Source organism: Bubalus bubalis, chromosome 16 (genome assembly GCF_019923935.1).
Source record: "Bubalus bubalis isolate 160015118507 breed Murrah chromosome 16, NDDB_SH_1, whole genome shotgun sequence".
Lineage (NCBI taxonomy): Eukaryota > Metazoa > Chordata > Mammalia > Artiodactyla > Bovidae > Bubalus > Bubalus bubalis.
The window spans coordinates 79,297,152-79,314,723 of NC_059172.1; the positions used below are offsets into that span (position 1 = coordinate 79,297,152).

A 17,572-nucleotide genomic window follows, 5' to 3' on the forward strand; every position below is an offset into this window, starting at 1 on the left:
ATATCTGATGGTACTATTTTTACTCTGTGCGCAAATTTCTTTCTCTTGCTGGAACCATAATGCATTTATCCCAAAAGATTATGGTGTGAACATTAAACCTGAAACAGATCAAAGTCAGCAGATTATGTATTTAGATGTATTTAGGAGAAGGCAATGGCACCCTACTCCAGTACTCTGGCCTGGAAAATACCGTGGATGGAGGAGCCTGGTAGGCTGCAGTCCATGGGGTCGCTAAGAGTAGGACACGACTGAGCGACTTCACTTTCACTTTTCTCTTTCATGCATTAGAGAAGGAAATGGCAACCCGCTCCAGTGTTCTTGCCTGGAGAATCCCAGGGATGGTGGAGTCTGATGGGCTGCCGTCTATGGGGTCGCACAGAGTTGGACATGACTGAAGCGATTTAGCAGCAGCAGCAGCAGGTAGCAAGTAATTGGGATGGGGGAGCCTGGTGGGTTGCTGTCTCTGGGGTCGCACAGAGTCAAACATGACTGAAGTCACTTAGCAGCAGCAGCAAATAATTGACAATATTATGAAGGGCTTACTACATGCCACACCTTGTGGGGACCATGTAACCTGCATTAGCCCAACTAACCCCCAAAACATTTCTGCGACAGGAATATAGCTAGGCAGTGATAGAAGACTCACAAGAGACACATAGGAGGCCACCCAGCTGTGTTTAGTTGCTCCGCTGTGTCTGACTCTTTGCAATCCTGTGGACTGTAGCCCTCCAGGCACCTCTGTCCATGGAGATGCTCCAGGGAAGAATACTGGAGTGACTTGCCATGTCCTCCTCCAAGGGATCTTCCCAACCCAGCGATTGAATCCAGGTCTCCTGCACTATAGGTGGATTCGTTACCATCTGAGCCACCATGGAAACCCATTAATACTGGAGTGGGTAGCCAATCCCTTTCTCCAGGGGATCTTTCCCACTCAGGAATTGAACCAGGGTCTTCTGCCTTGCACCAGATTCTGGCCACCCAGCCAGTAAGCGGCGGATTCTCAGATGTGGACCAGGCTGTTTGATTCCAAAGCGCATACAAGAGAGTGCCAAATCGAAGTGCTGATTTTCTACGATAAACCTGCTTCTGCCCGCACTTTCCCAGTTCTTGCACTGCTGGTTGCTCAACCCTAACGCCAGGAAGTTATCTTTTCATTCTTCCTTCTTCCTCACTCCACCATCCAATCCATTAGCAATGATTTCAGTTCCACACCCCAAGGAGATCTAGACTCTACCCTCTTATCCCCATTACCCCATGTCTTCATCTTTTGCCCGGATTACAAGAGCCTCCTGTTTTTCTCTCCCTGCTGTCGTCACTCTTATGATGCATGTTTTCCATTTTTCTTTTCTCTGGACTGAGGAAGAAGGCAGAAACTGCTCTCTTTCTAAGCTCTTTCTAGTTTTAAGACCTCTTCACCCTTTTTCAAAAATACTTATGACGTACCTACTGTGTGCAAGCACTGAAATAAAGAATGTCTTGGACAATCTAAGTACAAGGAGGCAGGTACTTTACCTGACAAAAAAAGCCAAGTATTTCAGCAGAATACTTCACTAAATGGACTTGAGTTCATAAAGTGGCACAGATTCATTAAAGATTAATTTCATCTCCTAATTGTCTACCCATTATGGTGGCTGGTGGCTTTTGTAGTCTGCAATCACTTTATACTTAGCTTATTAAAAAGGTCCAACCAAGGTCCGTCTAGTCAAAGCTATGGTTTTGACAGTAGTCATGTACAGATGTGAGTTAGACCATAAAGAAGGCTCAACACAAAATAACTGATGCTTTTGAATGTGGTGCCAGAGAAGATTCGTAAGAGTCTCTTGGACTGCAATGAGACCCTCAACATTCATTGGAAAGACTCATGCTGTAGCTACAATACTTTGGCCACCTGATGCAAAGAGCTGACTCAATGGAAAAGACCCTGATGCTGGGAAAGATTGAAGGCAAAAGCAGAAGGGGAGAACAGAGCATGAGGTGACTGGATGGATTAATCACTGATTAATCAGTGATCTGATTAAATGGACATGAATTTAAACAAACTCCAGGAGACATGAAGGACAGGGAGACTTGGCATGCTGTAGTCCATGGGGTCACAGAGTCAAACACAATTTAGTGACTAAACAACAACAAATCCCTTATATGTGGAACCAAAAAATGGAGCAAATGAACCTATGTTTGAAGTAGAAACAGACTCACAGACATACAGAACAGACTTAGGGTTTCCAAGGGGGAGCAGGGGTCAGGGAGGAGGGGACTAGGAGTTTGAGGCTAGTCGATGCAAACTGTTACATATAGAATTCAGAAACCACAACAGTGCACAGGAAACTCAATTTACTATTCTGGAATAAACCATAATGGAAAAGAAAATAAAAAATAATGTATACATGTATATAAGTAACTCATTTTGCTATACAGCAGAAATGAACACAACATTGTAAATTAATTGTACTTCAATAAAAAATTACTAAAAAATCTCCACGACACTGTACAACATTGTGAATGTATTTAATGCCACCTCTACACTGAAAAATGGCTAACTCTGTGAATTTTTAGTTATGTGTGTGTTTCAACAATAGAATAACACAAAAAACAAAGAAAAACTCCAAGAAGTCAGAGCTTGGTCCCTTTTGTACTGTGTCCACACATTAGAGACACTCAATAAATATTTGTTGAATCAAAGTAGAAAATATGGGTCCAGTGATAGCATTTGTGTACCCTTTTTAAGTTTCTACCTCTATCACTCTTAATAAAGGCAGTGAGAAGATAAACTAAATATCACTTAGAAGAAACATGCGTTGATGGTACTATTATTTATAACATCAGTCTGCTCCTATCTTTACATGTTAATTGAGAAAATCAAGGAAGAAATCCATCTGTCCCAACCTAAAAGCACAAGAAAAAAGCCTCATCTATTGTTTCAATAAGGAAGCAAGGGCGTGGATGGAAATTTATCTGATGGGTGAAATATAAGCAGGGTCTCCTTAGAGTCCACCAAGGCAATTTAAGGCTGCCATGGCTGACCAGCTTAAAGTGATTTCTTCCACCAGCAAGATCAGCAGATTTATGAATTCTAGTTCATATCCATAGGCAGAGCACACAATGTCATACCAAAAAATGTGCTAGAAAACTCAGTAATACATTCCAGTATGTTTTTATTAATAGTTTTAGAATTAACTCACAACTTTGCTAGACTGAGAAAGATGGTGAATCCAGTGAACTATCATTTCCTGATGCCTACTAAGGGAAGCCTTTGATGGTAGGCTTTAAGTATTCACAAATGCACAAATCATGGTTAAGACAGGCCTGTGTACCAGTTTACATGTACTGGACTAGCTGATATTACTTTATGTATGCTAGGCAGATAATCCGTTTTCTGACCTTATAAAACTCACCTGCTTGGTTGTTACCGTTGGAGTTTCCTCCAGACTGAGGATTATTCTGGCTTGAAGATCCTATAAAAACAAAGAAATATCCTGTGAAGAAAGGCCATCAACATTGAACTAAGGGTACTGGCAATATGTTTTTTTCGGCCCCTGAGGGGTGGCAGGGTAGATTATTCCACAGGAAGTTCTACTTTTGCACTGCTTCTATGAAACATGCCTTGAAACTGTTCATAAATCTAGATCTGCATCACTGGATTTTTAAAGACAGAAAACATGTAGCTAATGTAACACTTACCAGGTACTTACTATGTGCCAGCCACTGATAAAATAGATTGGACATGAGGCCATGTGGTTATGAGGAATTTCTACTACTGACAACTCTGCTCTTCTGAGGAGAGTGGACACCCTTACTGTTAACGAGTGCCCAGGTCTTGTGCACCAGCACGCCTAACTTCATACAATAGAGAGAAGGTGAAATGGCTTAGGGTTTTCATGTAAACTTGGAAGCCTCCTTGTTATAATTCTTTGAATTTTTAACTAGTAACTTAAAATTTGGAAAAAGTATGGAAGAATTCTATGCTCCAGATAAGCAGCTTTTCAGGGTGCTTTATTCACCCTGGATCTTTATATAATGGAAGATTAAACACTTATATTACATGGGAGGCCAGCAAGTATGTTATTTTGTACTTCCCCAAAGTATGCCTCCGCCAACCCAAAAAACTCCCAAGTACAAAGAAAGTAAGCAATAACAATTCTGATAGAGCTATCTTTACTCTTTCTGCCAATTTCTTCCTCTTGCTGGAACCATAATCCATTTATCCCAAAAGACTATGCTGTGAAGATTAAACCTGAAAAAGATCAAGATCAGCAGACTATGTATTTAGCAGCAGGTAGCAAATAATTGACAATATTTTGAAGGGCTTACTACATGCCACGCCTTGTGGGGAGCATGTAACCTGCATTAGCCCATCTAACCCCCAAAATATTCTGCGACAGGAACACAGCTAGGCAGTGACAGAAGACCCATAGGAGACACATAGGAGGCCACCCAGCTGTGTTTGATTGCTCCGCTGTGTCTGACTCTGTGATCCCGTGGACTGTAGCCCACCAGGCACCTCTGTCCATGGAGATGCTCCAGGCAAGAATACTGGAGTGAGTTGCCATGTCCTCCTCCAGGGGATCTTCCCAACCCAGGGATGGAATCCAGGTCTCCTGCACTGCAGGTGGATTCTTTACCATCTGAGCCACCATGGAAGCCCATGAACACTGGCTTGGGTAGCCGATCCCTTTCTCCAGGGGATCTTTCCCACTCAGGATTCAAACCAGGGTCTCCTGCCTTGCAGGCAGATTCTGGCTACCCAGCCAGTAAGCGGTGGATTCTCAGATGTGGACCAGGCTGTTTGATTCCAAAGCGCGTACATGAGAGTGCCAAATTGAAGTGTTGATTTTCTACGATAAACCTGCTTCTGCCCGCATGTTCCCAGTTGTTGCATTGCTGGTTGCTCAACCCTAACACCAGGAAGTTATCTTTTCATTCTTCCTTCTTCCTCACTCCGCCATCCAATCTATTAGCAATGATTTCAGTTCCACACCCCAAGTAGATCTAGACTCTACCCACTTATCCCCATTGCCCCAGTCTTCATCTTTTGCCCAGATTACAGGAGCCTCCTGTTTTTCTCTCCTTGTTGTTGTCACTCTTATGACAGATGCTTTACTTTTTTTTTTTTTTTTGGCTTGAGGAAGAAGGCAGAAACTGCCTTCTTTCTAAGCTCTTCTAGTTTAAAATCTCTTCACCTTTTTCAAAAAATACTTATGAAGTACCTACTGTGTTCAAGCACTAAAATAAAGACTGTCTTGGACTTTCTAAGTACAAGGAGTTGGGTGCTTTACATGACAAATAAAGACCAAGTATCACAGCAGAATACTTCACTAAATGGAATTAAGTTAAGTTCATAAAGAGCCACAGATCCATTAAAGATTAATTTCATCACCTAACTGGCTACCCATTATGGTGGCTTTTGAAGTCTGGCAATCACTTTATAGATAGCATATTAAAAAGCAGAGACATTCCTTTGCAAAAAATAGTCTGTCCAGTCAAAGCTATGGTTTTTGCAGTAGTCATGTATGCGTGTGAGAGGTGGACTATAAAGAAAGCTGAGTGCCAAAGAATTGATGGTGTTTAACTGTGGTGTTGCAAGAAGACTCTTGAAAGTCCCTTGGATTACAAGGAGATCAAAGCAGTCAATCCCAAAGTAAACAACCCTCAATGTTCATTGCAAAGACTGATGTTGAAGCTACAATACTTTGGCCACCTGATGCAAAGAGCTGACTCATTGGAAAAGACCCTGATGCTTGGAAAGATTGAAGGCAAAAGCAGAAGGGGGCAACAGAGGATGAAGTGACAGGATGGGTTGATCACTGATTAATCAGTAATCTGATTAAATGGACATGAGTTTGAGCAAACTCTGGGAGAGATGAAGGACAGGGAAGCTTGGCATGCTGCAGTCCATGGGGTCACAGAGTCAGACACAACTTAGTAACTAAACAACAACAAATCACTTATATGTGGAATCTAAAATATGACAAAAATGAACCTATCTATGAAGTAGAAACAGACTCACAGACATACAGAACAGACACAGGGTTTCCAAGGGGGAGAAGGGTCGGGGAGGGAGGGACTAGGAGTCTGGGGTTAGTAGATGCAAACTGTTACATACAGAACTAAGAAACAACAACGGTGCTCAGGGAACTCCATTTACTATTCTGCAATAAACCACAAGGAAAAGAAAATGAAAAGAATGTATACATGTATATAACTAAGTCATTTTGCTGTACAGCAGAAATGAACACAACATTGCAAATTAACTGTACTTCAATAAAAGTTTAATAAAAAGTCTCCATGACACTACACAGCATTGTGAATGTATTTAATGCCACCTGTACACTTAAAAAGAAAGTGTATTGTCAAAGAAAGGCAATGCCAAAGAATGCTTAAAGTACTGCACAATTGCACTCATCTCACATGCTAGTAAAGTAATGTTCAAAATTCTCCAAGCCAGGCTTCAGCAGTACATGAACCGTGAACTTCCAGATGTTCAAGCTTGTTTTTGAAAAGGCAGAGGAACCAGAGATCAAATTGCCAACATCCGCTGAATCATTGAAAACACAAAAGAGTTCCAGAAAAACATCTATTTCTGCTTTATTGACTATGCCAAAGCCTTTGACTGTGTGGATCACAACACGCTTTGGAAAATTCTGAAAGAGATGGGAAAACCAGACCACCTGACCTGCCTCTTGAGAAACCTATATGCAGGTAGGAAGCAACAGTTAGAACTGGACATGGAACAACAGACTGGTTCCAAATAGGAAAAGGAGTATGTCAAGGCTGTATATTGTCATCTTGCTTATTTAACTTCTATGCAGAGTACATCATGAGAAACGCTGGGCTGGAAGAAGCACAAGATGGAACCAAGATTGCTGGGAGAAATATCAATAACCTCAGACATGCAGATGACACCACCCTTATGGCAGAAAGTGAAGAGGAACTCAAAAGCCTCTTGATGAAAGTGAAGAGGAGAGTGAAAAAGTTGGCTTAAAACTCAAAATTCAGAAAACTAAGATGGTGGCATCTGATCCCATCATTTCATGGGAAATAGATGTGGAAAAAGTGGAAACAGTGACAGACTTATTTTTTTGCACTCCAAAATCACTGTAGACGGTGACTGAAGCCATGAAATTAAAAGACACTTACTCTTTGGAAAGAAAGTTATGATCAACCTAGATAGCATATTCAAAAGCAGAGATATTATTTTGCCAACAAAGGTCCGTCTAGTCAAGGCTATGGTTTCTCCAGCGGTCATGTATGGATGTGAGAGTTGGACTGTGAAGAAAGCTGAGTGCTGAAGAACTGATGCTTTTGAACTGTGGTGTTGGAGAAGACTCTTGAAAGTCCCTTGGACTGCAAAGAGATCCAACCAGTCCATCCTAAAGGAGATCAGTCCTGGGTGTTCTTTGGAAGGAATGATGCTGAGGCTGAAACTCCAGTACTTTGGCCACCTCATGCGAAGAGCTGACTCATTGGAAAAGACCTTGATGCTGGGAGAGATTGGGGGCAGGAGGAGAAGGGGACGACAGAGGATGAGATGGCTGGATGGCCTCACCGACTCGATGCACATGAGTTTGGGTGGAGTCCAGGAGTTGGTGATGGACAGGGAGGCCTGGCACGCTGCAGTTCATGGGGTTTTGAAGAGTTGAACATGACTGAGTGACTGAACTGAACTGAACTGAACACTTAAAAATGGCTAACTCTGTGAATTTTAAGTTATGTGTATGTTTCAACAATAAAATGTCACAAAAAAACAAATAAAAACTCCCAGAAGTCAGAGCTTGGTCCCTTTTGTACTGTGTCCACACATTAGAGACGCTCAATAAATATTTGCTGAAAAAATGGGTCCAGTGATAGGATTTTTGTACCTTTTTAAGTTTCTACTCCTGTCACTCTTAATAAAGGCAGTGAGAAGATAAACTAAATATTACTTAGAAGAAACATGCGTTGATGGTACTATATAACATCAGTCTTGTTCCTATCCTTTGATGTTAATTGAGAAAATCAAGGAAGAAATCCATCTGTCCCAAACTAAAGGCGCAAGAAAAGAGCCTCATCTAGTGTTTCAATAGGGAAGCAAGGGGGTGGATTGAAGGCAAATTAAGGCTGCCATGGCTGACCAGCTTAAAGTGATTTCTTCCACCAGCAAGATCAGCAGATTTATGAATTCTAGTCATATTCATAGGCAGAGCCCAAAATGTCATACCTAAAAATGTGCTTCTACATTCAGTAATATATTCCCATATGTTTTTATTAATAGTTTTAGAATTTACTCACAACTTTGCTAGACTTAGAAAGGTGGTGAATCCAGTGAACTATCATTTTCTGATGCCTACTAAGGGAAGCCTTTGATGGTAGGCTTTAAGTACTGACAAATGCACAAATCATGGTTAGGACGGGTCAGTGTACCAGCTTACGTGTACTTGACTAGCTGTTATTACTTTATGTATGCTAGGCAGATAATCCATTTTTTGACCTTTTTAAACTCACCTCCTTGGTTATCCTTGGAGTTTTCTAGAGATTTAGGATCATTGTCTGCAGTTCCTATAAAAACAAAGAAATATTCTGTGAAGAAAGGACATCAATATTTAACTAAGGGTACTGGCAATGTTTTTCTTTCAGCCTATGTGGGTTGGGAGGGTAGATTATTCCACAGGACATTCTACTTTTGTACTGTTTCTATGAAACATGCCTTGAAATTGTTCATAAATCTAGATCTCTATTACTGGATTATTTAAGATAGAAAACATATAGCTAATGTACACACTTACCAGGTACTTACTATGTGCCACCCACTGAAAAATAGTTTGGACATGAGGCCATGTGGTTATGAGGTATTTCTACTACTAACAACTCTGCTCTTCTGAGGACAGGGGACCACCCTTACTATTAATGAGTGCCCAGGTCTTGTGCACCAGCACACCTAACGTAAAACAATGGAGAGAAGATGAAGTCGCTTAGGGTTTTCATGTAAAGTTGGAAGCCTTCTCAAGATAATTCTTTGAATTTTTAACTGCTGCTGCTAATTCGCTTCAGTCGTGTCCAACTCTGTGCGACCCCAAAGACGGCAGCCCACCAGGCAACCCATCCCTGGGATTCTCCAGGGAAGAACACTGGAGTGGGTTGCCATTTCCTTCTCCATTGCAGGAAAGTGAAAAGTGAAAATGAAGTCACCGGGTCAGGTCTGACTCTTCATGATGCCATGGACTGCAGCCTACCAGGTTCCTCCATCCATGGGATTTTCCAGGCAAGAGTACTGGAGTGGGTTGCCATCGCCTTCTCCGGAATTTTTAACTAGTACCTTAAAATTTGGAAAAAGTTTGGAAGAATTCTATGCTTCAGTTAAGCAACTTTTCAGGGTGCATTATTTACCCTGGATCTTTACATAATGGAAGATTAAAAACATATATTACATGGGAGGCGAGCAAGTGTATTATTGTGTACTTTTCACAAAGAAGGCCTCCCCTCAAAAAAAACCTTTGAAGTAAAAAGAAAGTAAGCAATAACAATTCTGATGGAGCTATCGTTACTGTGTGAGAAGATTTCTTCCTCTTGCTGGAACTATAGTACATTATTCCCCAAAAGCTATTGTGTGAAGATTAAATCTGGAAAAGATCAAGGTCAGTAGACCATATATTTAGATGTATTTAGCAGCAGTTACCAAATAACTGGCAATATTATGAAGGGCTTAAAAGTGCCAGGACCTGTGGGGAGCATGTAACCTGCATTAGCTCATCTAACCCCCAAACAGTTCTGAGACAGGAACACAGCTAGGCAGTGACAGAAGACCCATAGGAAGACCCACAGGAGACCCATAGGAGACCACCCAGCTGTGTTTAGTTGCTCCGCTGTGTCTGACTCTGAGATCCTGTGGACTATAGCCCACCAGGCACCTTTGTCCATGGAGATGATCCAGGTAAGAATACTGGAGTGAGTTGCCATGTCCTCCTCCAGGGAATCTTCCCAACCCAGGGATTGAATCCAGGTCTACTGCACTGCAGGTGGATTCTTTACCATCTGAGTCACCATGGAAGCCCATGAATACTGGAGTAGGTAGCTGATCCTGTTCTCCAGGGGGATCTTTCCCACTCAGGAATCGAACCAGGGTTTCCTGCCTTGCAGGCGAATCTGGCCACCCAGCCAGTAAGTGGTGGATTCTCAGATGCGGACCAGGCTGTTTGATTTCAAAGCGCGTACATGAGAGTGCCACATCGAAGTGCTGATTTTCTATGATAAACCTGCTTCTGCCCGCACTTTCCCAGTTCTTGCACTGCTGGTTGCTCAACCCTAACGCCAGGAAGTTATCTTTTCATTCTTCCTTCTTCCTCACTCCACCATCCAATCCATTAGCAATGATTTCAGTTCCACACCCCAAGGAGATCTAGACTCTACCCTCTTATCCCCATTACCCATGTCTTCATCTTTTGCCTGGATTACAAGAGCCTCCTGTTTTTCTCTCCCTGCTGTCGTCACTCTTATGATGCATGTTTTCCATTTTTCTTTTCTCTGGACTGAGGAAGAAGGCAGAAACTGCTCTCTTTCTAAGCACTTTCTAGTTTTAAGACCTCTTCACCTTTTTCAAAATATACGTATGAAGTACCTACTGTGTGCAAGCACTGAAATAAAGACTGTCTTGGACAATCTAAGTACAAGGAGGCGGATACTTTACATGACAAAAAAAGACCAAGTATTACAGGAGAACACTTCACTAAATGGAATTAAGTTCATAAAGTGGCACAGATTCATTAAAGATTAATTTCATCTCCTAATTGGCTACCCATTATGGTGGCTTTTGAAGTTTGGCAATCACTATATAGATAGCATATTAAAGAGCAGAGACATTACTTTGCAAACAAAGGTCCATCTAGTCACAGCTATAAAATAAAAATATTTTCAAAAAAAATTGCATAATATTGTAAATGTATCTAATGCCACCTGTACACTTAAAAATGGCTAACGTTGTGAATTTTATGTTACATGCATGTTTCAACAATAAAATAACACAAAAAGCAAACAAAAACTCCAAGAAGTCAGAGCTTGGTCCCTTTTGTACTGTGTCCACACATTAAAGACACTTAATAAATATTTGTTGAATATAAGTAGAAAAAATGGGTCCAGTGATAGGATTTGTGTACCTTTTTTAAGTTTCTACCTCTGTCACTCTTAATAAAGGCAGTGAGAAGATAAACTAAATATCACTTAGAAGAAACATGCGTTGATGGTACTATTATTATAACATTAGTCTGGTTCCTATGCTTCCATGTTAGTTCAGAAAATCAAGGAAGAAATCCATCTGTCCTAAACTAAAAGCAGAAGAAAAAAAGCCTCATCTACCTTTTCAATAAGGAAGCAAGGGGGTGGACTGAAATCTAACTGATGGGTGAAATATAAGCAGGGTCTCCTTAGAGTCCACCAAGGCAAATTAAGGCTGCCATGGCTGACCAGCTTAAAGTGATTTCTTCCACCAGCAAGATCAGCAGATTTATGAATTCTAGTTCGTATTCATAGGCAGAGCGCAAAATGTCATACCTAAAATTGTGCTTGAAAACTCAGTAATAAATTCCAGCATTTTTTAATTAATAGTTCTAGAATTTACTGACAACTTTGCTAAACTGAGAAAGATGATGAATCCAGTGAACTATCATTTCCTGATGCCTACTAAGGGAAGCCTTTGATGGTAGGCTTTAAGTATTCACAAATGCACAAATCATGGTTAAGACATGTCAGTGTACCAGTTTACATGTACTGGACTAGCTGATATTACTTTATGTATGCTAGGCACATAATTCGTTTTCTGACCTTTTTAAACTCACCTCCTTGGTTATCATTGGAATTTTCTACAGACATAGGATTCTTTTGGCTTGCAGATCCTGTAAAAACAAAGAAATATCCTGTGAATAACGGCCATCAATATTTAACTAAAGTTACTAGAGATATGTTTCTTTCAGCCCCTGAGGGGTGGCAGGGTAGATTATTCTGTAGGAAGTTCTACTTTTGCACTGCTTCTATGAAATGTGCCTTGAAACTGTTCATAAATCTAGATCTGTATTACTAGATTTTTTAAGACAGAAAACATATAGCTAATGTACACACTTACCTAGTACTTACTATGTGCCAGCCACTGATAAAATAGTTTGGACAGGAGGCCATGTGGTTATGAGGAATTTCTACTACAGACAACTTTGCTCTTCTGAGGAGAGTGGACCACCCTTACTACTAATGAGTGCCCAAGGTCTTGTGCACCAGCACGCCTAACTTCATACAATGGAGAGAAGATGAAGTGGGTTAGGATTTTCACATAAAATTGGAAGCATTGTTGATACAATTCTTTGAATTTTTAACTAGTAACTTAAAATTTGGAAAAAGTTTGGAAGAATTCTATGCTCCAGTTAAGCAACTTTTCAGGGTCCATTATTCACCTTGGATCTTTGTATAAGGGAAGATTAAATACATATATTACATGGGAGGCGAGCAAGTATGTTATTGTGTACTTCCAAAGAAGGCCCTCCCCACAGCAAAAACCTCCCAAGTACAAAGAAAGTAAGCAATAACAATTCTGATGGAGCTATCTTTACTCTGTGTGCAAATTTCTTCCTTTTGCTGGAACCATAATGCATTTATCCCAAAAGACTATGGTGTGAAGATTAAACCTGAAAAAGATCAAGGTCAGTAGGCTATGTATTTAGATGCATTTAGCAGCAGGTAGCAAATAACTGCCAATACTATGAAGGGCTTACTACATGCCAGGCCTTGTGGGGAGCATGTAACCTGCATTAGCCCATCTAACCCCCAAAACAATTCTGTGACAGGAATACAGCTAGGCAGTGATAGAAGACCCATAAAAGACCCACAGGGGACCACCCAGCTGTGTTTAGTTGTTCCATTGTGTTTGACTCTTTGTAATCCCATTGACTGTAGCCCACCAGGCACCTCTGTCCACAGAGATTCTCCAGGTAAGAATACTGGAGTGAGTTGCCAAGTCCTCCTCCAGGGGAATCTTCGCAACCCAGGGATTGAATCCAGGTCTCCTGCACCGCAGGCGGATTCTTTACCATCTGAGCCACCAGAGAAGCCCACGAATACTGGAGTCGGTAGCCGATCCCTTTCTCCAGGGGATCTTTCCCACTCAGGAATCAAACCAGGGTCTCTTGCCTTCAGGCAGATTCTGGCCACCCAGCCAGTAAGCGGCGGAGTCTCAGATGTGGACCAGGCTGTTTGATTCCAAAGTGTGTACATCAGAGTGCCAAATGGAAGTGTTGATTTTCTACAATAAACCTGCTTCTGCCCTCTGGAAGTTGGCAGTTGTTCCCAGTTGTTGCATTGCTGGTTGCTCAACCCTAACACCAGGAAGTTATCTTTTGAGTCTTCCTTCTTCCTCACTCCACCATCCAATCCATTAGCAATGATTTCAGTTCCACACCCCAAGGAGATCTAGAGTCTACCCACTTATCCCCATTACCCCATGTCTTCATTTTTTGCCCAGATTACAAGAGCCTCCTGTTTTTCTCTCCCTGCTGTTGTCACTCTTATGACGGGTGCTTTACTTTTTTTTCTTTTTTTGACTTGAGGAAGAAGGCAGAAACTATCTTCTAAGCTCTTCACCTTTTTTCAAAAAATACTTATGAAGTACTTACTGTGTGCAAGCTGAAATAAAGAATGTCTTGGACAATCTAGGTACAAGGAGGTGGATGCTTTACTTGACAAAAAAAGACTCAAGTATTATATAGCACAATACTACTCTAAATGGAATTAAGTTCATAAAGTGGCCCAGAATCATTAAAGATTAATTTCATCTCCTAATTGGCTACCCATTATGGTGGTTTTTGAAGTGTGGCAATCACTTTAGACAGTATATTAAAAAGCAGAGATATCACTTTGCCAACATAGGTCCATCTGGTCAAAGCTATGGTTTTTCCAGTAGTCCTTTATGGATGTGAGAGTTGGACTATAAAGAAAGCTGAGCACCAAAGAATTGGTGCTTTTGAACTTCAGTGTTGGAGAAGACCCTTGAGAGTCCCTTGGACTGCAAGGAGATCCAACCAGTCCATCCTAAAGGAAATCAGTCCTGAATATTCATTGGAAGGACTGTTGCTGAAGCTTAAACTCCAATACTTTGGCCAACTGATGTGAAGAACTGATTCATCTGAAAAGATCTTGACACTGGGAAAGATTGAAGGTGGGAGGAGAAGGGGACGACAGAGGATGAGATGGTTGGATGGCATCATTGACTCGGTGGACATGAGTTTGAGTAGGCTTCGAGAGTTGGTGATGGACAGGGAGGCCTGGCGTGCTGCAATCCATGTGGTCACAAAGAGTTGGACATGACTGAGTGACTAAACTGAACTGAACTGAATCACTTTAGAAAGTTCCTCTTATTTGGATTCCCCCTGCAGGCTAAGAACACTTTAGGGCTTGCCTAAGGTTTGACAGATGTAATCTAGAGTGTTAGAAATGGCCATCTCTTAGCAACCTGTTTGAACTCTTGAAGGCAGCATTTCTGAAGCTACCTCAACCCTTGGACTTTTCCTTCATGGTCATTAAAGTCCTTCCTTTCCCCTATGCTTGTTTAAGGTAGGTTTCTGTCACTTGCTACTGCTAACAGTCCTGACTAACAGCTTTCCCCTCCCTTATATCTTTCATTGTACTACCACATTCTATCCCGTTTGCTGGCTTGCTAACTTATTCATACTATCCCTCCTCCTTCAGCGAAAATATGTATGAAATTATGCAGCAGACTGAAGAAAATCTTAAAAGTAGAATTTCAGTAATCTTTTTATCTTTTCCCACAATATTCTGGGCAATGACAGTATTGCTTGAAGAGTCAACATCACACAATGTAGCTTAGTGGAAAATGGTTGAAAGATTGATTCTGGCCTCTAAAATCAAACATCTATTTGTTGTTTCACTTTGCACAAGTTAAGTAACTTCTAAGCCTCAATTTCCTCATTTATAAAATGGGTATAATACTGGAAGGATCCAATGGGATGAAGTATGGACCTCAATTAGCACAGAGTGAGAAGCTCACAGAGTGAGATGAAAGTGTCTAGTAAAAATTAGTTACGGAACTCTAGTATGACAAAAATCACTATACTTCACAATGACACTTTAAACGGATTACAGATTACCTATAAACACTAGGACAACATTTATTCATTCTTTTGAGATGTCCTTTATAGAACCTTCCTTTAGTTTCAAGGTGACATTATAGTCTGGAGAAATGGATTCCTGCTTACATTGGTTATACCGGTTCATGAAATCAAGGCTCTCACATAGTAGAGCATTCCAAATTTTTCAAACAGCATTAACATCTAGTGAGATATCAGGTAATAAACAGAACTGTCAAACAGTGAGTATTAAATTAGGGCAAAAAAATCTGTTATGAGGGTAAAAGAAAAGCAAGGACACTTTTTCTCTACTCAGTAATTCAGAGAAACAATAAAAACGTATACTTTCACAAAGTAACATAAAAAATGGAGACCTACTGACATAAATACTGGTATAAAATTAGCACAAAGTTATACTCTTTAACTCTAGACTGTTCACTTTTACAATCAAACACCTCGTAATATTGAAAATACGATGGACATGCTTTTACTGATCTTCTTTCCTTAAGTGATCTCAAAATGTGGTCTACAAAGCTAGTCTGTCACATGTGCAATTCAGCAAAGCAAACAAAAAAATTCAGCAAAACAAACGAAAATCGTTGTCTAATTCACCCAGATTATTCTAGCAAAAGTAGGCGTTGTGTCTGAATTATCTGGTTTTGCAAACTGCTGGATAAAACTAATGTAAAGCTAAATATACAGTGGAGAGAATTTAAAAGCCATGAAAAGCTTGGGTCTTTAAACTAACTTATTATGGTTTACTGATCATTAACCAGTTATCTGACTTCTATTAGAGTTGACAAAGAGAAAACAGAATTTACACAGGAAATCCCAGCTTTCGCCGCTTTATCGAAAAAGTCCCCAAAAGGCCAAGGGCCTAAAGGGACACCTTCCTTCCCCCAGAAGCGAAAGGTCAAAATCACTCTGTCATGACTCTACTGGCGGTGTCCTGAACTCCTAACATCCGCGCAGCTGTTCAAGGCGGCAGAGCCGATGCGCCTCGGCAGCTGTTTACGGTACACGAGGGACCGGAGCGGCCATCCACAAGGGCGCGAGCATCACCTGAGCCCGGGAGGGCTTGCCGCATGCCCCCGAAGCTCCCAACCTGCCACATGAGCCCCAAAGTGCAAACTTGAGGCGTCTGGGGTCCTTAAGACTATATGCATAATTGGTTTGATTTTACACGAGGCGATGAGACGCCAGAAAACGCTGAAAGGTTCACAACTAACTGGTAGACACGTCCGCTCAGGAGTCGGTAGACATATTTTCCAGTCCCCCTAACCGTTTACAAAAGGAAGCCTGAGAGGAACTCTAACCTCCCCGAGAAACGTTAACTTCGGGGAAAGGCTGTAACAACCGCGCTGCAGGCCGGTCGTCGGTAGCGCAACAGGTGACTCGCTGCCCTCCGGCCGCGACCGCGGCGCGCCCCGGAGCTGAGGAGAGGGCCAGGCGCCCCGTCAGCCGGCGGCCACGCGAGGCGCGAGGCCGCCCGGCCGCCCCTCGCCGCCCTGAGGCCCGCGCACGGCCGCCGCGCGCTCGTCCCCACACTCGCACAACTTTCCGCGCGGCCACAGCCAGCCGGGAGGCTCGCGGGCCGTGGGCGACCCCGCGGCCACTCACCCTCGGGGTCCGCGCTGTCCGTGAAAACCTTCAGCAGCGCCACCCCCAGCACGACCCCCAGGGCCAGCAACGTCAGGAAACCTCGGGCGCCGAGTCCCATTGTTCCGAGGCGGGACGCCGAGGCCTCGCGGGTCCTCACCGAGCGGCTGCGGCACGGCTGAGAGCCTGCTCCCCTTCCCCTCCCCCTTCCCCTTCCGCCGCGCACACCACCCCTCCCGCCGCCTCCCCCCAAACACCAAATCGGGCGCGGGAACCTGGCCCGGAGGGGGCGTCGCGTGCCGGCCCAGGAGGTGGGGCTGGGCGGGGCCGAGGCGTCGGGGCGGGGGGGGGGGGGGGGCTGAGGGGGCTGGGCGGGGGGCTGAGGGGGCTGGGCGGGGGGCTGAGGGGGCGGGACCGAGACGTGGGGGCGGGGCAGGGCTGAGGTGGAGGGGCGGGGCTGAGATGGAGGGGCGGGCCGAGGCAGCGGGGCTAAGGCGGAGGGACGGGGCCGAGGCGGTGGGGCGGGGCCGAGGCAGAGGGGCTGAGGCGGAGGGGCGGGGACAGGGCGGGGCTTGCGATTGGGCGCGAGGGGCTCTCCTCGCCACCTCCCCTTCCCGCGCGCGTCTGCGAGCCCCAGAACGCTTCATCAAGTTCCTTCCCCCACCCCCCCCCCGGAAATGGCAGTTTCGTTTTTTTTGGAAAAAAGCGAGCACCTGCTGCCTCTCCGGATAGGGAGCGCGCCGGGCTTTGCTGGGCTCGGAAGGAAGTCTTTGAAGAGTAGTTTTCTGGTGGGGTGCGGGGGATGCTTGCGGCTTCGAGTGACAGGGAGAAGCCTTGGGCGAGGGCGGCGTAAAGGGAGGTCCAGGAAAGAAGCTGGAGTA

The 17,572-nt window shown here is 43.3% G+C and overlaps 1 protein-coding gene across 14 annotated transcripts in view; it reads right to left on the minus strand.

Annotated features, from left to right (window-relative positions):
* TMEM123 (transmembrane protein 123) overlaps nt 1-16,906 on the minus strand; it is an 80,368-nt gene extending 63,462 nt beyond the window's left edge. For 4 of the 14 annotated variants that reach the window (XM_045163033.1, XM_045163029.1, XM_025267017.3 and 1 more), the window contains exons 1-4: nt 16,713-16,904; nt 11,802-11,858; nt 8,479-8,532; nt 3,393-3,452 (exon numbers count right to left, since the gene is read on the minus strand). In XM_045163033.1, the coding sequence (XP_045018968.1) occupies nt 3,393-3,452; nt 8,479-8,532; nt 11,802-11,858; nt 16,713-16,812 (271 nt within the window). In that variant the 5' untranslated portion in view covers nt 16,813-16,904. Of the gene's footprint in view, nt 1-3,392; nt 3,453-8,478; nt 8,533-11,801; nt 11,859-16,712 lie in introns of all 14 variants that reach the window. The other 10 variants (XM_045163034.1, XM_045163030.1, XM_045163024.1 and 7 more) reach the window with 5 other exon arrangements.
* Nucleotides 16,907-17,572: the final 666 nt, after the last annotated feature.